The sequence below is a fragment of the Halichondria panicea genome, chromosome 1, assembly GCF_963675165.1.
Source record: "Halichondria panicea chromosome 1, odHalPani1.1, whole genome shotgun sequence".
NCBI lineage: Eukaryota > Metazoa > Porifera > Demospongiae > Suberitida > Halichondriidae > Halichondria > Halichondria panicea.
Window position 1 is genome coordinate 12,876,138 of NC_087377.1, and position 25,271 is coordinate 12,901,408.

Consider the following 25,271-nt stretch of genomic DNA (forward strand, 5'->3'; position numbering starts at 1 on the left):
GTGGATGGTGTGTGGGTGGTGAAATTAGTACCATGCACAGGAACAGAGAGCTGAAACCATCGATATCATGTAGGGGCCGGGGAAAGTCTTCCATTGGGGGATATACGGATATACAGTACAGGAAGTGTGCAGTTGTCCATGCGGAGAGGATAAAACGTCCAGAATTTGTGCCGTCTTTGGGATATTTTATATCGAGCCTATAATTATAAGCATAATTATGCACAGTCACGGCAATTAAGGCTGCATGATTGTACACATCAGACATATCGTCTCTCACCATAATATTCTTTTATATACATTTCCATCGTTGCATGTGTCGAGTGACATCCATGTTGCTATGCATGGGACTGCTGTGCTGTGCAAGCATGCATGGTGCATGCACATGTATGAACGACTGCATGCATGCATGTGTGTGTTGAGAGAGAGAGGGACAAGCTCCTGCATGTTGGAAGCAGTGGAATGGAACCTGTCTGTGTAACAAAGCCGAGGGGTATGCCTTGTATTTGGAACGTAATCGCAAAAGAATGACAATACTTAACCTTCAACATTTAATTGTAACAATGAATTCAGTTTAAAACTGGGCGTTTCCTTTATGAATCATGAGTTATTCTCCCTAGCTCTCTCACAGACCAATGTTTATGTACTCGTATATAGTGCGTGCTATGTTTATAATGATGTACCCGTATATATAATGTGTGTGATACTGAAATAGTCACTTTTCCATCACATTAATTGCGCTTAATACTAATATCGCATGCATGCATGCACGTCAAAAGGCTATAGCCCAAGGAAATTAAATCTGCAAATTTTAGGTCTTTCCGCAAAAGTTTATACCCTCGAAATAATTATACTCGCTATACGGTAAGCAGTAAAGACATAAACGACCCTGTGTGTACCTGCATAAAAGCAGAGAATAATTATGAAGCTGTTTTGTATTGTTTGGTAAAGATCATTAACATCATAATTGACTATAGTTGGGTGAGTTGCATGTGATATGGTTCTGATCATGATTATAACAACAGGTTCCACTGTATATAAAGGGGGGAGGGTTGGATACACTATTAAAGTTTCTTTAAGGATTGAATTGCTGATGCAAAGAAAACAAATGGTATTCTAACAGAAAAACATACACAACTACATGTAAGACTCATCCGACCACGATAACCTCCTCGGAGTTCCTCTTTCTCTGACACAAAATGTATACACTATCGCTCTTAAGGTCGGCTGTACATGTAGTATAATATTATATCTGTATGATATACACAAATGCATTAGGTCTTGCAACTATATACTTTTCAAATGCCTACATATTTTGAAAGAAGTTATAGCGTTAGTTTTCAGGGGAAACTATTCGGCGTGCTTGTCGTGGTTAATTATCAACTGCAGCGTTCACATAGCTCCAACACAGCGTGCACAATGATTTTTTGAACTATATCAGTAGCCATGCCGACTATGGTTGGCTAAAGCTGGGAAAGGGTTAAATCCTGCGCACGATTATTTTAACCACAAATGAAGCGACCTTTACTTGCCAGTACAAGCAGCAACCACGGATCCTAAATATCCCCCCCCAAATTACCCGCTCAGTATAGTGATTACTTTTGGCTACTTTATACTTTTGGCTACTTTTACCTGCCAGTGCAAGCAGCAACCAGATCACAAACTGACTAAATATTGCTCAACTACAAATATCCCCCCTCCCCGCTAAGCCTATTAGCTTTTGGATCGAATGTTCCATTATCGAAGAAAGCATAATTATATCCTCATAATTATTATAACCTTGGTCCCAGGCCGATTTTTCTTTAAAATTAAAAATTAGCCTCGGTATTAATTTTATCTGAGCGTGATTAAAAAAAAAGCAGATCACATTTTGTTAAATCTAGCAACAGATTTAATTAATATCTAGCTATAGTTAGTTGTTTAGATTTAATGTGTACATTGTCTTGTTGCTGAAACAAGAAGGCCTCACTCTAGATCTCACTGCATGCAGAAAAGGCCCAAGCTCTCAGACTCCTGCTGTAGTTGGGAGTGGTCCGACCGTCCCTGACGGAAGGTCGGGTTTCAAGCCTATGTCAGGATTGATCTTGCTGGATTATGTAATATGCTGATAGCAGCTAGTGGGTGTTAACCAATTCTACCTTGCTTGTGGTTGTATACAACCGAGCGTGACACCGACCATAATTATTAGAAATGCTGCAATCTGATTGGACTGCAACTATAATTTGATAATATAATTATAACTGGGAAAGCACAATTAACATATAGGGATTCATCGAGGTAGATACAGTGCAACAATCAAATAAAGTAGAGTATGAAGGTATTGAAAATTAAACTATTGGTGGATGCATATATAATTATACGTAATACGGTATGTATATATAATATGGGGGGGGGGGGGCAGAGCCTCCTGGTTTTCAGACTGTAACAGATTATTTGATTTATACAAGCAGATTATGTAATGGTTATTACCGTGATGGCTATGAGTGTCACAAGCTGTTTATTATGCCTCGGTGCACATGCGCAAGCGAGGTATACGGTAGTGTGTTTGTCTGTGTGTCTGTCTGTATCACCTACCACTTTTTCTAGATCTGCCACTGGTTACATGTATATATATACTGTGCAGAGTTGCAATTATTATCAAAGTGTCATTATAATTTTATTGCTTACCGTATATATATAGCAGGTATATATATTTCTAGGGTATAAATGTTTGCAGAAGACCATAAGGAATTTTGCAGATTCAATTTCCTTGGAATAGTCTTTTGACGCGCAAGCATGCATGCGATATTAATATCTGTGAAAACCGCTAACGTTTATCGCCGAAATATACTCGCTATATAATACGGTATATACGGTACTCAAATTCTTGAACATTTCTATTTTGAGCTCTCAGCATATCATGCATCTTACAGATACATATTAAATCGATTGCATTAATTGTGAGCTTTCAGAAAGTATCATTGTGAGAATGTCGAGTAAAACAGAGTGGGCAACACAGTATAGGGTCTGTCAGTACTTCTGAGAGTTTGGATGTCTGGAGCCAGCCTGAAAGGGGCATGCAGTCGTTCATAATGCTATATTGCTGGTCAAACATCACAGATGTCTGATGCCCCTCTATCTGGTCTTATCGTCATTCATATACAACTTGACCCAATAAGTTATTTTCTGCATAATAATCTACCAAACAATGCAGATGCATAATTATGTATTTATGTTTCTACTTTTTACGCACATAATTATTATGGTGCACAAATACAAAGAGTTTAGGTTTCCTGACTAGTACAGTTTTATAATGGTCCGTATGCTTCATTCGGTTTCAGCTCAATTTGTTCTTGGATAGGAGTAACTTCTTCGTAAACAGGACCACTTGGCACAGTGGGTTGAATGCTTTCTTCTTGTCGCTGTCTTACTGGGTAGTGTCCCCTATTCCTGTAGTACATAATGCAGTACATTAGAGACACCCCCAACAAGAGTCCAATCGCTATGGAAATAGTGAATGTAGCTGCCACACTGACTGCCATTGCTTCACCAGTAGAGAGGAACTGCACAGATTCTGCATGAGTGTTGATTGTACATGTTTTTCATTTGAGCATGAGTTACAGTATAATGAGTACATCATAGCGGGCTAACTACTAGTAAACACGTAGCTTATTCACTATACTGTTGAAGTAAACAATACTATTTGCGATTGTTTCACTATCTACCAGTTATTTGCCTCCATGTATAGCATATACCTCCTAATACATGTAGAGCCAATATGAAATTTCCAGTGACTGGAAAAACGACATCATTTGATTGGTTGCTGGCCAGAATAATTCTAATTGTGTAGGTGTAGAAGACTCCAGCAGTGATGTCGATGAAGCTCACTGTGATTTGGTTAGTTGTGTACGGGAAGGGGAGGGTGATTGGGTCAGAGTGAGGGGGAGAGAGGGTGGAGACAATGAGCAGGTCACTGGGAGGGTAGCCGGTGAAGGGGAGGGACAAACGGACCATGTAACTAGAGCCAGATGGCCTAACTTCTTGTATGGTGATCATTGTAGCTGGAACTAAAAGATACGAATGAATTTGATGATAATTATGCCAGCATATGCATTTTACCAGTCACAGTAATGGAATTGATTGCAGACACAGAGCATTCATTGTTTCTGAACATCATACACACTGTGTAAGCATCTCCAGGAGATTGGTCTGAGAAATCGATTACAACTGAACTCCCATTAAATGATGTGGTAGGAACACAATCCTCTCCACTCGATATGTATCCAAACATTCGAATGAGTGCAATATCAATCGAAATATCCTGAAGACAAAGTTACAATTTTAGCGAGATAATAATGCAGAGGCATGCACAAATCATACCTGAACTATTACTTTGAGCTTCAAAACTTCCTTTTGGAATCTGAAGGAGGTGGATATAGCTGGAGTCACCAAGTCTAAATATGACACCCACAATTAATGGCATTAAGATAAGTATGCTGTCATTACAAACATACTTGGATTGATCACAGTGATATTTAAGGTGTCTAAAGATAACAGTCCATTGAGTGTGAGTGGTTTCACAGTCACTGTCTGAGTCTCACAGTAAGGGAGGCTCTCTCCAGCTAATGATAGAGATGTGTTTGTGGTATTGTACACTGTTTCATTCAGGGTGATGCTGTAGCCAGTGACACATCTCTGGTAAGGTTGGTCCAATGGGTCCCAGTCCAGAACAGACCCTAGAGCATCAGTTCTCAGATTTGCTATCCAGGAAGTTACAGACGACATATTTAGATCTGTAAAAAGTAAACATTTTGTGATTGTGAGTATGATGATCTTGTTGATTATTTACCTATCACATTAAGTGTGGTGTTGCCAACTTGTGGAGACAAAGTACCACCACCAGCAAAGCATTCAACCAGAGTACCGTCCAGTGCCTCAGTCACAGGTATATGAACGATGGAACTCACTGTGGAGCCAGTATTGTCACTGATCATGATGATGGTGAACGGACTCAGATCACAAGGCTGTTCTGAGCCTGAATCAAAATCGTGGCTCACTATAACATTGCAGGATATAGTTCCACTAATTGCCCATCGAGTTTGTGCACCCTTTATATGACTACAAGTTAGACAGGCTAACTCTCCAGGACAAACTGTTAACATAGTTTCTTCTTCAGTAATGTTTGATAGAAATGCTGAATTTCCATATACAGCATCTAGACAATAGCACACATGGACTCATTATATGCATTGCATTGTCTTATTTCTCTGTAAATCTCTATAAATTAATATTAATTGTAGATCTATAGTCTAGCAGTTTGTCTATCTGCTCACCCAGTTGATTTGCTAGCAGTGTCCATGAAACCAGGACCAACAGGATAATCTATACGTATATAGGCAGTAAAAACTATACAGGTACCACGTTTTCTCTTGTCTTACCTTGCAACTTGGTATACTCATGATAGCTCTACTAGAGCCTCTAGAAAAGTTTTTGTTTCAAATCATTTTGCTCTGGTGTCAGAGGAATGAATAACTCCCCGGTGGGAGTGACTCCCCGGTCATTCCTGCCTAAGGTTAGTCTCATGGAACAGCCCCCTCCTGAGAAGGGGTCTGAGCCAGAGGAGGCAAGAAGCACTTAACCTTTGCTAATCAGGTCTCTAATTGCCGTTGTGTTAATTGCATACCAGTCTCATGAATTAGCCGCCCTTCCTACCTGAGGGGGGAGAGACCTTGAGAAGGGCGGCTAATTCAAGAGCCTAACCACGGGTACAGGAGTGAACTGCTATAAAGATCTCTCTCACTTGCACTGAGGAGATATCAAGCATTCAAGAATGTGGAATGCTTCTTCAGAGATATGGTGGGCACATTTTACACTTCACACCGTCAAGTAAAATTGGAGTAAAGTTCTCCCAAACGAATGGATCCCTCGTTGCCATCAATTATTACTGTTTTATCAAATGCCTTCATTTGATGTACGTGCGAATATATACTACAATGTGCCAGTTGATCATCCTCCCTCACAAGTTACTGCAATATAACTGACCACAACTATTGGACATTGATAATCATGAGCATTATATTCATGGCTAACAGCTAATAATACGTGTATAATTATATGATGCATGTTATTGCTGCACTTGGTCGAATTTCAATAGAAATGTACAACAAAAAATGACATGAGCGGTGAACAATGCTATTAGAACATGATTGTTTATAGTCGTGCGAGTGTTAAATTAATGCAGTCATTGGAAATGATCAACGCAAAATTAGGTTAGGCAATAACAGTACTACTTTAACATTAATTTGATGGCCATACACCTTTCGTTGTTATGTTAGCAAAAAAACCCTGGGCCCATACGGTTATACAAGTCACTGACATATTTGACCCACTTGAATGTTACAACAGTAATGTCAATCCTTATGAGGGCATCGTACACAGCATCCTGTGCTTCCTTCACTAAGTATCCAAAGGAACCGTCTACAACGCAATTGCATTTGGAGTCACAGGATTGTCAGGTTCAACATGTACTTCTATATATAGGTACAGGGACACCTTCGTCAATAAGTACACTTGCTTTTCAGAGTACTTCTGGATATAGTTTTTCCTTAATACATCCGATCACCTTGAAAGGTATGGTGTGTGACTGTTTCAGACTCTGCGTCTGAATAGTCCGGGGTTCCATTGGCCGAAAACAAACAGCAATTCCCCTCACTATTATTACCATCTTGTCTTGTGGATGTAGCACTTGCCACTTCCAAATAACAAACACCTTGCCGTCTTTAATTCTCAATCCATCGACATTGACCACATTGGCAAACTCAGGTGTGAATACTAATGAGGAAGAATGCTCGAGCTCATCAAAATCTTCATTTTTTGTCGTATCTTGAACTGGTTTGGCAACAACAAGATCATTTTGGAGTTGAATGAGCGTCACATGCACATTAACTGTGAACGAGAATGGATTATTAAAACGTAAAACAGAGAATAAAACTAACTTGTGCGTTTAGCCTAGCTGCTTTGCGACCACTTTCAGTCAAGTATTGAGCTGCTCCCTCCCACAGTCGAACACAGGGCGGATGAGATTTTGGCCAGGCTTCTCAATAGCTGGCCTTTGTTGCATGTAGCATGCATGTACGGTCCACTTTATACGTATATACATTGTCAAAGGAGGCCTCAGGCTCTTCTGCTGTGGTACATGCATGGCCCTGGATATAACTTCTTTTAATCATAGATGATGGCTTCTTATAGCTGGTTGTTTTGGAGTGTTCCCTGACATGATTCTATTGATGGCAAGCTCTTTGCTCCAGGCTGTCTTGCTTTCAGCTTGTTGGTTAGTCTCACGAATCAGCCGCCCTTCCTAGGTCTCTCACTTAGGAAGGGCGGCTAATTCATGAGACTGGCATGCAATTAACACAACGGCAATTAGAGACCTAATGAGCAAAGGTTAAGTGCTTCGCGCCTCTCTTGATGTAGTTTTGTTGCACACGCTGGAATTCCAGCGGCTCAATCAGATTGACTTATTCTAGTCAGGTGATATTATAGGAGGCAATAAAGAACTGCACGTTGCTCAACGCATTTGGATAATCATTAACGCATGCATTACGCATGGTAAACGCTTCATACATAGACGCTGCTACGAAGCATAAGCAAGCCAAGCAGGGGTCCTTGGGCACAGAGAGTTAGCACCACAGGCAAAAGACATACATGTAATAGATTGAAGCACCTTCTTCAGAGATAGAGAGATGCCTGCGCTTGACGCTTTGTACAATTAACAAATACGCGGGGGCGTAAGGTCAGGAATTGATTACATTCCATTGGTCTGGCACATTCCACTGTGAAATGACCTCAAGACAAGAGTGCTCAGACCCCTTCTTAGGAGGGGGCTGATCCATGAGACTAGCCTAAGGTGTGGGTGACTCCCCCAGGAGTAAATGACTCCCATGCGCATGTTTGTTCCCGCCAACAATGTAAGTATACAGTAGCAAGAGTACATTCATGCACTCCTCATAGACATAGTAGAGAATGAAGAGCCATGCAGGATGAAGAGCAAGGTTAGTAGTAGCATGCAAGGTAGCAATGAAGCAAGTGTTCATCCTGTAGTAGACAGCAAGTGACAGCTGGAATGTAGACATATAAATGTGTGAAGAGCAAAGTTGCAAGATTAATTGTTCTATCCTGTAGTTGACAGCAAGTGACAGCTAGGATCTATAGTATAAAACCATGCAGTGATCGTTCACAGTCATGTCATTTGAAGAAGGCAGCAAGAAATGGAGAATTTACAAGAGAATGAAAACTATTTACGAAAAGGAGAATACCCTCCTACTATTAACAGCAAAACAGAGAAGGCAAACTTTAGAAGAAAATACAGGCAGAACTTTAAGTTTGAAAATGGTAGCCTCTATTACAAGAAGCACACCAAAGCTGCTGATGCAGCTGACTGGAGGATATGTGTGCGCAGCAATGAGGAGAAATCAAGAATCCTCGAAGATTGCCATGCAGGTATAATAATTATTATGGCTTTGGTAAAATGATAATAGTAGGTAATAGAGCATGTATGCTATTATACCAATTGATGCATGCATGCAGGAACAGCTGGTGGCCACTTTGGAAGAGATAGAACTATAGACAAGATATGTTCTAGATTCTACTGGAAGTTGATGGTGGAGGAGATCCGAAAGTATGTAAAGAACTGCAGCCAGTGCCAGAGAATGAACCCAGCATTTGTAAAGACAAATGCCAAACTCCATCCGATATCTGTACAACCCAAAGTCTGGCATCAGGTATATATATACTATAATTTTTATGGCATTGCATAATAATTATAATGACAGATTTGTTTTGAGCACAATCATATAAATTATATATATTAATTATAATTATGCATGTAATTCACTTTATAGGTTGGCATAGACTTGATAGGACCTTTGCCGATTACACCCAATGGCAGCAAATATGTGGTAACATTGGTCGATTATTTTAGCAAATGGGCTGAAGCAGCCCCATTCCCTGACAAAACTGCATTTGGAGTGGCAATGTTCCTGTACAACTTGTTTTGTCGGTAAGCTATGCATGTGTGTGAAATTGTAATCACATGCATCTCTACACATAATTATAATAACACGTATTTAATGATTATGGTTATACATCCACGCAGGTTTGGGTTTTGTGAGGTGCTGATATCAGACCAAGGCCGTGAGTTTGTTAATCAGGTCAACACAGAGCTTTTTCGATTCACTGGAACAGAGCACAGGGTCACTTCAGCTTATACCACCCACAAACCAACAGGCTAACTGAACGTTTCAATCAAACACTTCAAACAGCACTACTCAAATATGTGAATGACTCACAGACCGACTGGGACTACCACTTGCCCGCTATTCTCTTTGCTTATAGGACGAGTAAGCAAAAGGCAACGAAGTATTCACCTTTCGAGTTGATGTTCTGTCGGTGAGCCAACCCTAAGACTGGAAAGACCCTAAAAAAGGCTGTTAACCAACAGTGGTTAAAGCATTACCATGGCTCAGACTCCAAAAAACCTCTCTTGGATCAACATAGTTCTCTCTCGGATCCTTCCGAATTATCAGACAACCATCACGATGAATCTCTCGATCAGTTTAACCCTTCTTTGACGAGTATACTCCTGTGAAAGACCCATGCAAGCAAGGTATATAATGCATGTGTCTCTAGATTTTGAAGCTAATTATAATTACATTACATTTCTCTTTACGATATTAATTTAATGTTTCTTTATAATTATGCACTCCATTTTTAGAAACTGTGGGAAAAAATTGTGATTTTCCCTCTTCTCACAAGCCAGACGCCCCCTCCTCTCACAAGCCAGATGCTCACTCCTCTCGCAAGCGAGACGCCCCCTTCTCTCACGTTAAGACTGCATCCTCTATGGAGCCACCTTTGAAGAAGCAAAGGACTACTCAGTCTGTAACAAGAAAGGTATATAGTTATATACTTGTTAACAGGAGCTATCGTTAATTACAATTATTATTAATAATTATGTGCATGCACACTATTATACCGTTCATTATAATTATTGTGTGCACATTCGACAGAATTCAAGCTACTGGGTGAAGGTTTGGACCTGAGGACGGGAGACAAGGATGTAGTTCTTGCTGAGAGCGGGATGCTTTCTGACCGTCATATGTATGCTGCCCACAAACTAATGAGAATGCAATTTCCAAATATTGCTTCTGGTTCAGAAGATGTCCTTTCCTGCAGTCACTATAGTAGTGAAGCCACAGGTATAATTTCTACTTAAATTAATAGTAGTATTATTTATATACATAATTATATACCTCATCCTCATCCTTGGCCGTATAATTATAATAATTATATCATATATCCTATATACAGCCGTGCAGATATTCTTTGTAACAGAGAGGCATCACTGGATTGTGACAGCACTCATCAAGGGGGAACTTTTCCTCTTTGATAGCTGCTTCCAATATGGGAAAGACCTGGAGCCAAGTGCTGAGTTGCAAATCGCACAGATGTATAAGCCTTTAATAGCGCACAATGGGCTGTTACTGTCTGTGGCCTCCATTCAACAGCAGAGCAGTGGCAGTAACAACTGTGGTTTGTTTGCAATTGCCGCTGCATACCACGCACTGCAAGGAGACAATCTGGATACCATCACCCTAAATGAAGACAAAATGAGGCCACATCTTGTGCGTTGCTTTGAAAATGAGAAACTCAGAAGATTTCCAAAGTCAAAAGATGTTAGTAGCCGCAAGAGACAAGAAAGATTTTCCAGCATAGTAATTACGATATACTGCCCTTGTCTCCGCCCTGACTGTTATGATGAAATGGTCCAGTGCGATACGTGTAATGTGTGGTATCATTATAAATGTGTTCGTATTAAAGTATCTCCACTTGGAGATTGGTTTTGTCCTACTTGTAGATCTAGATAGAATTTTTTTAGCATTTCGTTATCTTCCACTAGCTGTTTTTGTTTATACACTGTTAATTTGCACTGTTATTTTGTTTGTTTTTCATGCACTGTAGATCTATTTAATGTAAGTTATTTTGATGGATGTTGTTGTATTATAAGTGTTGCTTTACAGTGACCGTGAGACGTGTTAAAATGTGAACAGAGTGTACAATCATAGATACTGTACACTCCGTGGATGTGAAACACTTCCGCCCACTACCAAAAGTCCTGAAACACTCATTGCAACGGATGACACGGACCGAGTATCCGAAATTCCCTATAGTATACGGAATCTACTGCATGGATACAATAATAACAGTAACTACGTGTGAGTGATAGGATAACTGAAGCTCCCAGTCCAAGTTCTTCCAGTGCTAACTGATTCTCTGCGCAGGGAGAGCCAAGAGAGATGTTTATGAATGAAAGTGGAAATGCAGAAATCATATTGGAACGTGATCTTGCTACATGTACACTGCTGACTTAATTTTTGTGATGACATTGTATATATAGCACAGCATGTATGCACACAGAATATTATATAGGCAGGCATCCATGCACGAAGATAGACTTAGTAATAGACAACTAAATGGACAACTAAAACTGATTTAAAGTTGAAGGAGGATTCTTCTTCGTCTTATCGCTACTTGTGCTCGTACACTTGTTTGTTAGTCTTGCATCAGGGAATAATTATACTCCTTTCCGCTTCCTTTGGTGATAGAGCATTACCTAAATTAAAAAAGTATGTTAGTAATAATAATTTACTCAGGCCGCTGTTGTACGATCATGTATGCATTATCATCATACAGTACATTTGTATGAGTAAACATGTTCACCACAAAAAGACACGCTTTCCTGAAATAACAAAACATTTACTGAGGGTCAAAATAGATTCTCCTGGTATAAGGACATCTATATTATTGAATGACCATATCATTTAAGTGATGGAGCTTTTTGTTGGCAAGATCGCCTAACCACAATTAAGATAGGTACTGTTGAACACCTATTTTTGACCTATCATTCAGTTTGCTGCTAGCCTTATATACATTTCCTTAAGTGCTGAACACATTCTCCCAGTACTTCACTTCATAGACTAACAGGAAAGCAAAGCGAAATGTTCCAACCATAAACCCAACCAAAGATCGCCTAACCACAAACTTGTCACCTAGTAAGTTACAGACAAAAATGAGCTCCAAAAGGCTATCCACTAATAATGTAGGCTCAATATACATGCTCTATGATAGACTTACCTCCCACCTACGAGTACAGCAAGCCTTCTCCTCAACTGAAGCCACAAGTGCGCAGCTGTGCAAGAAAAACAACACTAAAAATGTCCATTTCTGCAGCTGGGTGCCGTTGCAGTGAGTGAACAGGAATACTCCGTAATCTACCCGTATACTACCTACGTTTCACATCCACGGAGTGTACAGTATCTATGGTACAATGTAGTATAAGTACTATAGGTACTAATAGCTAGACTGAACCAGTTTACAATAAGGAACAGCTATAATTATATAGTCAATACGTTATTCTATATAACATTTGTATTAAACAGGTCTCTCACAGATAGCATGCATGCAGTCCTGATAACAGTCTTGAGCTTGATTGTATAGTCACACTGTGACAGGTTTTGAGGATGTACTTAGTATAGCCCCTGAAGTACGTCTCTTTAGCTCTATGGCAGTGTTCGTATAAATTTCGGGGGAGTCATTTTTTCCAGGGGGGAGTCATTCGTGACTAGGAGTCAGTGACCGGGGGAGTCATTTATTCCTAGGTGTGAGTGACCGGGAGTCACTGGTGACTATAGGTAGGAGTGACCGGGAGAGACTTAGTGCCGAGCATTAAGCGTATCCCATATCATTATAGGAGAGACTTAGTGCCCTCAATCATAAAGCATATCCCATATTATTATAGGAGAGATTTAGTGCCGATCATTAAATGTTTCCTATAGTATATAGGAGAGCTTTAATGCCAATGGACATTAATGCTCTCCTATATACCTGGGGAAATTGTTTAATGCACATGCATTATAAAAATGCCTCATAGTATATAGGAGAGATATAGTGCCGACGAGCATTAAAGCTCTCCTATATACTTGGGGCACTTTTTTCCTTTAGTGACATATTATCCGGACCCTTCAATGCCCCAACCACCTATCACTCCAATGCCTCAACCACCCGTGACTCCAACCCCTCAGCCACCCCTCACTCCAATGCCTCAGCCACCTGTGACTCCAACGCCTCAGCCACCCCTCACTCCAATGCCTCAGTTACTCCTCACACCAATGCCTCAGCTACCCGTCGCTCCAGGGCCCTCTGTCGTCTCTCCACTGTTCATCGATCGCGACTGTATTGCTTTTTTATTGGAGATGTTTTCTAATAGTACTAGCCAGCAACTCAGGACACTTCTGGAAGTAACTGGTCATGACTTGAATAGAGTTGTGGATATTTTCCCGCTGTCTGTCTACAGAAGTTGCTGCACAAAGTCCAAATCAAGAAGACAGCAAGTGAGAGCCCTTGTTTGAGAATTAATGAAGATGAAGATGAGGACGATTGGGTGTTTTCAGCTATTGCCTTCTACAAAAGCTCCAGGGTTATGAAAGATGGACAGCTTATAGGGTAGCGATCATTGGGCAGCCAGGAATTGATCTGGTAAGTATGGCATGTTACACTTGTGTTAAAATACCCCGGCCTGGTACATTACTCACGCTAGTTTGAATGTATACATGTGCACATAGGGGATCACGTTTTGTAAGTGGCTATATATATGACCACATTCCCATGTATTCAGAGTCACTAAGTGGTTGAACCTACATGCACATATTGTACGCAATACAGGGCTGCAGTTTGCAAGCACTTAGTCGCTAACTGGAACTACGAAACTTGATCCCCGAGTATACGTTGAAGTTAGCCACCTTATTTTATAGGCTCCTGGTTTAACTGTTCGCGAAAATATTATTCATTGATTTTACAATCGTTTTAACATCGATTCGACGACAGTTATTTTCAGTAGTGTTTGTCAAACTAGAGCCCATTTGAAGAGCTTACCAGCCAACTATAATTGACTTGATTGTCCCATTCTCAAGACATTATGAGCAATCGCATGCATGCGCTTAATCAGGTATCTGATATATACGTTGTCCGTATAATATTCAAATGGACCAAATGCTCAATATAATTATTTATGCCCATTGACAGTGGGAACTTATTAATTATGAGCAGATTTATCTATAGATGGTAATTTACTTTATAATAGCAATCACTACTATGATAATGTATAGCATAATTATAACTTAAACAGCGTTTTCCATTGCAGTGTGTACATGCAGTAAGTAAGTATAATTAGTATACACATCTAATTTTAGACCGTTTACTGTATACCAGGAGCATGCACCTGTTTTTCAGGTCCGACAACTGTGCGCCTAAATATTAATTTTTGCTGAATCAATATTTCATATAACTTGCCTTAAAAGGTACGTGTCTAGATTGAATTAGTCCTCTGCGTATTGTCATAATAGATCTAGCTATGTGTGCAGTTTTAGTTAGAGCTCTAAATCTCTCAAGAACGTCTGTAAAGAGGAATACTGATTCAGCAAAATTCATGTTAGGTGCACGATTGTCGGACCTCCTCTGGGTTTATTGTAGCTACACAAACACTTACATGTATACCCAAAACTATAACAGTTGATCATGAATGGGTCATCAAAATAATATTATGTCAATGATCTTTTCCACATCAATCTCCTTATAAGTCACATAAAACAAAATGGTGCACTTCAGAAGTAATCATTGTATACTTGTAAGTGTATAGCTGTGTCATTGCTGAGCCAAGGTAGGGATAATACTATATAATTATGGTATGAATGTTTAGTGATTAGTGTCAATGTTTAGTCCTGCAGGCTACCGCATGCAGGACTAGTGCTGCCAGTTGAGAGAACCACTGGACTGGGTTGTATACCAGAGGGTAGGACTGTCAGCTATGAGTGTAGAATCAACGATCAATATTCGAGACGATCAATAATCGGTGCCGATTGCTTTGAAGTGAGAAGTGCACAACAAATTTTTTTCCATGTACAGGTGGGCCAGGTCCTCTCTGCAACATCTGTGCAAAAAATCCAACTCAGAGTCTTGATGTAGGCAGTGGTAACTGCTGAAGTACACAAACCGGAGATATTAATGTTCACCATAAATTACTTGTTTTTGACAAGAGGATATAACTCCCGTCTAGTGTATAGCTAGAGAAAACTAACTACATAAAACTGTAGAGTAGCTAGCCTTTGGGCTTGAACTGGCACAAAAACTGATATCTAATCTTTCTGCTGTTGCGTTATCTGAGCTGTTTTGTTGTACTACTACACACAATGCATGTTCGTTTCTGCGCATGCGCACTGTACTCTATTGCCATGTGGATCATTGATGTGTTCTTGGCAGCAGACCCTATTAACTAAGGTATGTCTGTATAGGATGACAATGAGGATAGTGCCAACTAATGAGAATAAGTACTAGCTATCTATGATATAGATCCATGAGAGATGAAAATAAACCCAGCCTTGGCCTTGAACCCTTAAACCTATTTAGCTAAACCATAACTCAGTGTTTTTCCCACTTGGCTATCAAGGCAGCACATGAAATTGCTGTAAACCTTTCATGTAGCCTTCTGAATGATTTGATTTGAATGATGTTCTATTTTATTAGATTAACATCAGAAGATCGGTTGCGTCATATTAAGTATATGCTGTAGGCATGCAAGCGTTAAAACTAAGGACGATTCAAAGTAATCCGAAAAAGCACTTCCATTCTCCACCAGCTATTGTAAGAAGTCGAGATGTAAGCTACAAACTTTGGACAGAAGAGAACATGTCTCGTGCTCTATATGCAGTTGAAAGTAAAGGCTTGACTACAACTCAAGCTGCCATTGAGTATAATGTCCCTCGGTCTACCTTGTGTGATAGAGTTAGTCACAAAGTAGAACCTGGAGCGAAAAGTGGGCCAAGCAAGTACTTAAATGATATAGAAGAATGTGAACTTGTTGATTTTCTCCTGCGGTGTGCCAAAATCGGATACCCAAAGTCTCGTAAACAAGTCATGGGTATTGTTCAGAGGGTATTAGACGTTAACGGTGTCATGCGTGTTGTAAGTGATGGGTGGTGGACCTCATTTAGCAGACGTCATCCCAGGTTAACCCTTCGTAATCCCTCTTCTCTCAGTAGAGCACGTGCAGCTGCATCAAATATCGACACACTCAATGACTATTTTGATCTACTCGAGGAAACAATTGATATGTACAATTTACGAGACCGTCCTGAGCTATATTTCAACATGGATGAATCTGGGATGCCTCTTAACATTAGCTCTAACACAGCCGTATGCGAATATTCTCCCACTTCAGAAAATTGTAACCATGACCACCCAGGCTGAACAAGCTAATTTATGTCATAACTCAACATTTCCACAAGAATTAAAGTTTGTACAAAGCTACCAGGCAAGCGATCACTGATGCTGGAAATGACGAGTCTACTACAATAGGAAGACAAGCAAACCAGGTGATGCATGTAGCTGTTGAGCAATAGCAGTTCAGTATATACAGAAGAAATTTCTTATGAATAGTTCCAAGAGAGAGAAGTCCTTAATGTATTTCACATGACTTGAAAGTTGTAACTATGAAGCACTTCAGATGCTCTGCAGAAAATTAAAGTATAATGTTTTTTAACAGACCTAGCTTGCATGGTTACGTAAAACAATTAATTATCAATACCATTTTTAGGCCAGAAGTGAACTACAATTTGTCGGTCATAAACAAGACTTCAGTGAAGCTACCAAACAACCGATCAACGCTAAAAAGGATTGGTCCACTGCAGCAGGAACCCAAGCAAACCAGTTGGATGTAACTGTCAAACAACTTGCACCAGCAGTTCAGAAAGAGAGAGAGAGAGAATCTGCACATCAACAGGAACTGAAAAAAATGAAACAACTGTACATGGTGAGTGGTTTTGTGTAGTCAAATTAGGACTGCAGTTGTGAATTGTCGATACACGTATATTATATGATAATGTCGTTAGGGTTGTTGGTGTATATTTATATTGTACTATACCTTGAATAATGAATTTTTAACGACTTATAATTACATGTACAAAAAGAACAAGAGAATAATCCTTGAAGACAAGTACAAAGGGAGGATTGATGAGTTTAAGGAATGGCATGAAGAGAGAATGAGTGATTTGAATAAAACCTACCAGGTATAGGTGCATGGGAGGCTCTTAGCCTCGATCCCAGGCCGAGTTTTCGCTTTTATAACGGTTAGGCGAACAACTGGGCCTGGTACTAGTTGTCTGCGCATGCGTCAGTCGTTCGTCAGATTCTGACGAATGGATATTCTCGTTCACTTTCGTGACATTTATATTCGTGTACTATCGTGTACTAGAAGTCAGTTCCCGTTTTATCATTATTGGAATCGATTGGAATGGCTCTTAGCTGAAGCTTCTCTCTTCTCTGAAGCTTATTCTGAAGACTGAACAACAAGGGAAGAGGTATAAAGCTTTGTCAAGCTTGTTAAGGTCAGATATTTTTGTGTGGGCCCTATGGATGGCTATGCTATCAAGTCTTGTTCATGTTTGGCAAGATCTACCGGTACGTAGGTAGACTATATATAGTTTCATCATTAATATGGTGGATCAAGTGAAGAGTGTGAGCTAGAGAACTTGGTGCTGCCATCATCAGCTCGTCGACAATGACACTATAACCGAGAAATTTAATATGTATAGATCTACACGTATTTAAAATGTCTACTTCTCTGTACAGGAGCAATGGCTAATATCCAGCTATCCCAACAGTGCTCCTCTTGGCTATACTAACGGACGAGACTGGACAGTTTGAGGTAAGGGTTTAACCGTCTTTGGTTTCTTTTAATATTGTCCTATACTCACAGACACAGGACTGGAGTATGACCTGCTCATTCGAGCGTTGCTGGGTAGCTCAGAGACATCAAGAGAATCTACGTTTTCTCAAGCAATGAGTTACGAGTTGGGGCCTAGAATCAGAGAAGTCCAGCAGCCTGCTAAATCTTTTTGAAACGTAATTTGAAGGCATTCAATCATCTTGAAGTTGCCCTGGGTCACTGTAATTGTGCTGCAGCACAACTGGCAACTCCCCAGGCCTTTGTGAAGCAGCTCCCTATGTGCATCTTTTGTGTACTCACTCTGTGCATTTTCTGTGTACAAATTTCGATTATTGATTTATTAAATATTTTTGCCGACCACAAATATACAATGAAAATTTGACGCATGCGCAGACAACTAGTACCAGGCCCAGTTGTTCGCCTAACCGTTATAAAAGCGAAAACTCGGCCTGGGATCGAGGCTAGGGAGGCTCTGCGTTATTGTATGATGATACGCATGATTTTTACTGAACCTGAGTGCACTATTGTTCTTATTAACCTATAGAATGAGCACAATGAACTAAGGAGACAATTGACTGACGAGTTTCATACTACATTAGCTGTCCAATCAGCTGAACTAGATGCAACTCACGCCGAGAATGCACGTCTACTTACAACAGCTGATCAGACCCTGTTGGATCATCAGAAACAATTAGTAGAGTTACAGCAAGAGTTGGCTCCCAAAGTCAAACAGTATGAAGCTGACATACAACAGTTGATCACAGATAATGAGGTAAAGAGCATGAATAAAAAATTGAATTACAGAGTATTGTTGCTTAAAGTTAACATGTTGTGGCAATTAAAAATTATTTCACACAATGATCGAGCATCACAACATGTTCAGCCTGGTGTATCATGCGTATTCAAATTTGCAGGCTAACCTTCAACGTCAGAAAGATGAAACAAAAGCGGCCACAGCGTGTCTGCTTACAGCACTTGATCAGGTTAAGATGGATCATCGGCAACAGCTATTAGAGCTGCAGCAAGAAAAAGAGGAAAAAGAAGAGTTGGCTCACAAAATCAAGCAGTATGAAGCTGACATACAACAGCTGTTGGCAGATAACGAGGTAAATAGCAGGAAGGAAAAATTTATTATATAGAGTATAATTATTGTGAGGGTTTATAGTTGTTTAAACGTTGTCAATATAAATTCCAATGCTTCAGCCAATTATAACTACATGCAGTATAGCGGGTATAGTTCATTTCATAAATTTTCGCTGAATGACTGTTAGAAAGGTTGCCCGAATCTGAGGTTTTTTATAGCAGCCATTTTGCAGCATGCATGCATGCCAATATTAAATTCGTGTGTATAACAATGTTTGTGGTACATGATGAATCAGCGAAAACCGTGAACATGCGTTTTTACACCCTCGAAATATACCCGCTATAATTATGGTATTCCGTTATTCAGCCTGATATGTATCATTTCAATATTTTCAGGATAACCTTCAACGACAGAAAGATGAAAACCGATGGGCAATTCAACAATTAGAGGTAAGAAAAATATCCCGTGTGCATTACTGCTATTCATGGTCAATCAATCACTTTTTTTAGGCTAGCCTTGAAAATTATCAAAATGAAAACCACAAGCTTTCTGCTATTAATCAAGAACTAGAGGTAAGAAGAGTCTTAATTCGGCTATGATTATTATGCTCTTAAACAGGTTAGCCTTCAGCAATGTCGTGAACACACCCAACAGTTGGAGGTAAGTTTAAACAAACATATGAAAAAATATCAAAATTACGTCACCATGCTACCTATATAGAATAAGTTGCACAACCAGGATGAATTGTCTCCCTACGTCCTTCCTCAAAGTCCAGACCTTAGAGAATGTGAGGGGGTGGGGTCATACGGATCTGTTCATCGTATCCAACTGAATGGGATTAGCTGCATTGCCAAACGTATTCACGACATTTTGCTTGGTCAAGGGAGAGAAGAAGGAGTAAATTTAGAAGACAAACGAGCAGCTTATATCAAGTTTTATTGCGAGTGTGTGTTACTGAGTCGATTGCGCCACCCCAACATTGTCCAGTTCATGGGTGTGTACTACGGGCCACAGAGAGATTACGGGAGAGAGCTCACATTAGTTATGGAGCGCCTGTACATGAATCTCGAGGGCTGCCTAAAGCAATATCGAAACATTGAAATGTGGTTAAAAGTATCGATTCTTCTAGACATTACCCAAGGCTTACTCCACCTTCATTCTCAGGGTATTGTTCACCGTGATCTGACAGCTCCCAACATTCTCCTCACAACGAGCTTTCACGCTAAGATTGCTGACCTTGGCGTCTCAAGAATCATCGATGTCCACCCTCTGGCTGCCTCCAAACAGTCAATGATTCCCGGTACTCTCGGGTATATGCCTCCTGAGGCACTGGCTGAAATCCCCGTGTATGGCTATGCTTTGGACGTCTTCTCTTTTGGTGTGCTAACCTTGTTTGTCCTTCTTCAAATCTATCCTCAGTACTATGACAATCTTGTGACCCCCGAAGGATTGACTCTCAAAGAATCTCATATTCAAAAACGTTCAAAATGGATCGACATGTTGTCATTCGATAATCCGTTTCTTCTACTAATCCGTCAATGTCTTCAAGATGTGCCTGCACGAAGACCAACCACTACTAATCTTAATTCCGAACTGATTCGAATTGCTGAGACGTACCCTAAGCCTTATCAAGATGTTATCGATATGCTATCACATTAATTTTGGTAAGACAAAATAATGTAATTATACAGATCAATGATTTATGCTCTGTATACATGTGCATGTATCTATGCAGGCCCAACCACAGCATGGTTTTTCCCACTACTCTTCATAGCTCTCTCTCTCTCTGTCTGTCATGCAGGCCACACTCAGACAGTAAACATTACTTATAGATAATTAGTCCTGCATCTGATGATTATGGCCAAAATCTGATGATGATGTATTCCTTTAGTTCACCAGTATTTTTTTTGGAGTGAATTATTTTGTGTTTACAATGGTAAATGCATGGTTTTGGTTTATGTAATGGTATACAATGAAACTTAGTTCCACATAATGATCATTGAGAAAATGGGGGCTTGTCTAGTACTGCTTAGCCTATCATAATTTAATATGTGCTGGAAATAGCGAACCTAAAATGTACAGATTTAGAGTTGGTAAACTGGTTCTGAAATTAGACTGAGATTGCTCATTTCAAATTAAACCATGTGCAGATTCCTGTGCTATTCCAACCGCTCCTTCGAGTGGTTCCATTTAATAATTGCTGTCCAATTATACTCTCATTCGCAGACTGAATAGCAGAAATTAATACTCACGAAAATAATTATGTCACCTTAAGGTAATATACCTATGTATGACAGCAGCAACTTATTACGAGCAGATAGATCTATAAATTAATTTTGGACTGTTTACTGTATGTATACCAGGAGCACCTGTTTTTCAGGTCCGCCAACTGCATGTGCGCCTAAACATTAAGTTACGGTGCACGATTGTAGAGTTGACTAAAAGTGCATGCATGTGATCATGAATGGGTCATCACAATAATATTATGTCAATGATCTTTTCCACCTCAATTCCCTTATAAGTATAAATTAACAAAATGGTGCACTTCAGAAGTAATCATTGTATACTTGTAAGTGTAGCTGTGTCATTGCTGAGCCAAGGTATATAGTCTTAGGTTTATGAATGTTTAGTGCATGATTAGTGTCAATGTTTAGTCCTGCAGGCTACCCCAGGACTAGTGCTGCCAGTAGAGAGAACCACTGGACTGGGTTGTATACCAGAGGGCAGGACTGTCAGCTATGTGTGCACTGTCACTGATCCACTAGATCCTCCTGTGGCTAGTACTGTTTGGCAGGGAACTGCCCTCAACTGTCCTTCAGCAAGTGATACAACAAACAATCGCATCATTCTATCTCATAATCAATTTCAGTCTGGAGGCAATGCTGGTGTTTGTGGTGGCTTGTCTGCAATGAGTATTGGATTTAGTAGAAATGAATACACCTCAAGATTGATTCTAACAGCCTCTAATGAGTTGAATGGAATGACTGTTATATGTAGTTTGAGTGGAATTTTTATAGCTGGAAATGACACCGTAATAGTTGGAGGTGAGTAACATAATTATGACTATCTGACTGTGCCATAACTTTGCCATTCCAAACAGCTTCTTCCCTTCCCCCTCTAAGTGTCATGGTTGAGGTCACTTCTTCTTCGTCCTTCACCTTCAGTTGGATTCCACCATCTGATACCAGCAATGTGGGAGGATATCTGTTTAACGTGACTGGAGAGGATTGTGGTTGTGTAAGTATGAAAACTAGTGCTGACACTACCAATGTCCTGTGTTCTGATTGGACGGTCAGTGGTCAGACCTGCTCCTTTGAAGTGAGGGCCATATCAGAAGACTGTGGGTTCACCAGTGATTCTGTTGCACTAGCCATCTCACTGCGCGGTGAGTTCATACACACAGCTATACATGCATGCACTATATAAAGAGGTAATCGTTCATCTTGCAGTACCATCCAGTCCAACTGGGCTACAAGTGATGTCAATGTACAATCAGTATGGAAGCACAGAGTATATTGAAGTGGATGGGTGTGGTGAGTTGAATCAGTGACATTCTCACACTATAACTATAATTATGTCCTTGAGTTTTCCCCATAAATTTCGATTTACTGTCACGTGTAATCTATAGCGGGTACATATAATTATACTTGGTGCCTAAAACTTTTCCGGTGAATCTATGTGATGCCGGTTCCAAATTAACTTCATTCACCATTGCTTACCAAATACACCTGCTATAATGTAATCCACGAAAAGCGTATAGTTTACTTTGTTTGTATGGCATAAGAGCTATGAAACCGTTAACTTTGACACATCCTGTCTAGAATTGATTACTGTGACCAACGGTGCATGGTGTGTGAAAGTACTATAACTGGCTTATCGCATAATATGATAAGGCATTTTGTTAGTACGGTACTATAATATAGATTTTCCCTTCTTGTAAGTAAATATATTGCTCACATCTTAAGCAGTCCACCCCTCAGGGACCCTGAGATGCGAGCAAGAAACTACACCAGGTGAATGCTATACGGCTATACAAACTGTGACCTGTTGATTGTGCTTATACTAAAGAATGCTAGCTATACAAACTGTGACCTATTGATTGTGCATGCATGCCTATACTAACTATACAAACTGTGAGATTGTGCCTATAATAACTAAAGATAACATTTACTTATTAAATGGATGTGAATGTTCTTGCAACTATAGAAAACAATCTTTCTTTTGGAGTATCTATTACTGTTGCTGTTATTTTGACATTCCTGGCTCTAGGAATCTCCATTGGTGTTTTCATTGTGTTGGGAGTGAACAAGTGGAGGAGGTCTGAAAATATAACTCTGCAAACTGAAACTGAAATGATACCACCTCCTGTGATATACGAAGAACCTAATGACATTAAACCTGACCCCTTCACTCAGGAGAACGTTGCTTATGAGCTAGTAAAACCCAACTGACTATAATTTATTATTATTTTAGTGAAAGAAGTAATTAGCGGTGTTACATACAGTCATGTAGATCAGATCATGACACTTTTGGTAATTAGTTTGTTCTCTGCAAAATAGGTTCTTATACTAGTAAGAAATGATTCTATAGCAACTGCTTGTTTAAATAGCTGCTATAGCAATAATCAAAATAAGGTGCATGGTGACTGTTGACAATAGAAGTGAATGCTATCATATACCATATTGAATCAACAGTACTATTTCAATTAAGCTGTATATTTGAGTTCTCCATAAGCCTGGTTTGACTGCAACTCAATGTTTTGCTTTGCCATCTGGGGTGGATAATCATTGTTGTACACAAATCTCTTTTAAGTTAATTTTCTCACTTGTCCATAAGCTTCATTAGACACCACTTGAATGTCTTGTGTTCTTTGTGCTGTTACTAGACCGACTTCCTCGTATACTGGACCAGCTGCAACTTTTGGAACTTTATTGTCTGACAGCTGGGTGCTACCTATTGAACCAAGTCATAAAGAGTCAGTTTTTAATAACATGAAACAACCTTTTGCCCTCACTTTTTGTTTTCTTTACTAAGACTATGAACACCACAACAACCAGTACCACCACCACAAACAGACTGCCAAGAGAACCACCAGCTATAGCCCCAACGTTATCAGCCAGTAGAGCTAAGACGGAAATCAACAACACATGTATAATCACCACAATGATACAATGCTATTATACACAGCTTAGTATATACGTAATTGTGCATGTAGTATAATTTTTATTGACTTTAAAAAGGCTATTAAAAGTACTCACGGACAGTTGTTGGGGACACACACATAATGGTGCTAGGCTCAAGGTTCCAGACTCCAGCATTAGTGCAAATGATGGTGTTGGGTACAGTCAGTGAGAGTCCATTGTCACACAGCACTGTTCCCTCCAACACTGTCTCGTTCAACCTCTCATAGTTCACTATAGTAGTGCCATTGGATGGGTCCTCAGGGACAGTGCAGTTGACTGTGTAGATATAGCATGCGCAGTTAATTATATAACAGCATGCATTATACCTGGCAAAGTCCTGCACACCACAGCACTTGGATTTTAGGATCCCACACTCCATTTTGTCTATCTCTTGTGCAAGTTGCAGTCAGAACACCCTCGGGAAAGTGTTCATCATTGCACTGATAGATGACCTGTGACCCCTCTGTGTAAGACTGACCACTAGTGTTCACACTATACCCATAGAGGGAGACCCGGGAACTGGGCAGGTCACTGGGGGTTCTGTAAGAGAAATACGGCTTGATCTATATGCAAACTTAATGAAATTCTCAAGGTTAGGACTCCATCGTCCATCATTGCCACAGATAGAGGTTACTATCTGATTATCTTCAGAACAAGTGAAGGTAAGTGTGTAGCCCACAGTCGGTACACTGGGTATCTGGATGTTGAAATTCTCAGGGTTAGGACTCCATCGTCCATCATTGCCACAGATAGAGGTTACTATCTGATTATCTTCAGAACAAGTGAAGGTAAGTGTGTAGCCCACAGTCGGTACACTGGGTATCTGGATGTTTATCACTCCACTAGCAGCAGAGAGGGAGGATGGACAGGAAACTGAGTATTATAGAAGTATTATAGTTGTGGGGACAGTAATTTAACATTTGCTTGCCTATGGAAGGTATAGTGAACCACATTGAAGCAATACTCATTCCAGCACAGTTGACAGCTCTGACAGTCACATCGTAGGGTGTGTTATAGGAGACAATGATCTGTGCGGAGGTTGTCTCCATGGTGACTGATGACACAGAGAGAAGTGTTGGGGATATGATGAGGACATAGCTCACAGACACACCACCAGTAGAGGAGGGAGGGTCCCAGTCCAGAGTGATATTAGAGGAACTGGGTCGGTTCAGAGTAGATGAAATTGTTGGGT

General features: G+C 40.1%; 5 protein-coding genes across 6 annotated transcripts in view; 3 read left to right on the forward strand and 2 right to left on the reverse strand.

Moving 5' to 3' along the window:
- LOC135349686 (uncharacterized) overlaps window positions 1-18,176 on the forward strand; it is a 134,224-nt gene extending 116,048 nt beyond the window's left edge. The window contains exons 8-9 of one of the 2 annotated variants that reach the window (XM_064548310.1): window positions 17,716-17,791; window positions 17,843-18,176. The gene's annotated coding sequence lies outside the window, so the exon portion shown is untranslated. The remainder of the gene's footprint in view (window positions 1-17,715; window positions 17,792-17,842) is intronic. The other variant, XM_064548320.1, reaches the window with a different exon arrangement.
- On the reverse strand, window positions 3,210-5,490 carry LOC135331289 (uncharacterized). The gene is made up of 8 exons (XM_064526433.1): window positions 5,415-5,490; window positions 5,310-5,358; window positions 4,826-5,011; window positions 4,491-4,769; window positions 4,357-4,430; window positions 4,096-4,297; window positions 3,732-4,043; window positions 3,210-3,550 (listed from the first exon to the last, which is right to left on the reverse strand). Exons 1-8 carry the CDS (start codon window positions 5,433-5,435, stop codon window positions 3,285-3,287), a joined length of 1,389 nt encoding a protein of 462 aa, XP_064382503.1. The 5' UTR covers window positions 5,436-5,490; the 3' UTR covers window positions 3,210-3,284.
- LOC135331374 (probable LIM domain-containing serine/threonine-protein kinase DDB_G0287001) lies at window positions 13,059-20,892 on the forward strand. The gene is made up of 10 exons (XM_064526545.1): window positions 13,059-13,424; window positions 16,682-16,897; window positions 17,055-17,153; window positions 18,357-18,584; window positions 18,727-18,918; window positions 19,292-19,345; window positions 19,406-19,468; window positions 19,515-19,556; window positions 19,617-20,560; window positions 20,632-20,892. Exons 1-9 carry the CDS (start codon window positions 13,059-13,061, stop codon window positions 20,553-20,555), a joined length of 2,199 nt encoding a protein of 732 aa, XP_064382615.1. The 3' UTR covers window positions 20,556-20,560; window positions 20,632-20,892.
- Window positions 20,893-21,428: 536 nt separating this feature from the next.
- Window positions 21,429-23,471, forward strand: LOC135349189 (uncharacterized). The gene is made up of 6 exons (XM_064547691.1): window positions 21,429-21,496; window positions 21,551-21,940; window positions 21,997-22,281; window positions 22,346-22,429; window positions 22,877-22,909; window positions 23,166-23,471. Exons 1-6 carry the CDS (start codon window positions 21,433-21,435, stop codon window positions 23,345-23,347), a joined length of 1,038 nt encoding a protein of 345 aa, XP_064403761.1. The 5' UTR covers window positions 21,429-21,432; the 3' UTR covers window positions 23,348-23,471.
- LOC135350117 (uncharacterized) lies at window positions 23,411-24,940 on the reverse strand. Its single transcript, XM_064548838.1, has 5 exons — window positions 24,406-24,940; window positions 24,155-24,355; window positions 23,911-24,021; window positions 23,722-23,849; window positions 23,411-23,667 (listed from the first exon to the last, which is right to left on the reverse strand). Exons 2-5 carry the CDS (start codon window positions 24,177-24,179, stop codon window positions 23,602-23,604), a joined length of 330 nt encoding a protein of 109 aa, XP_064404908.1. The 5' UTR covers window positions 24,180-24,355; window positions 24,406-24,940; the 3' UTR covers window positions 23,411-23,601.
- Window positions 24,941-25,271: the final 331 nt, after the last annotated feature.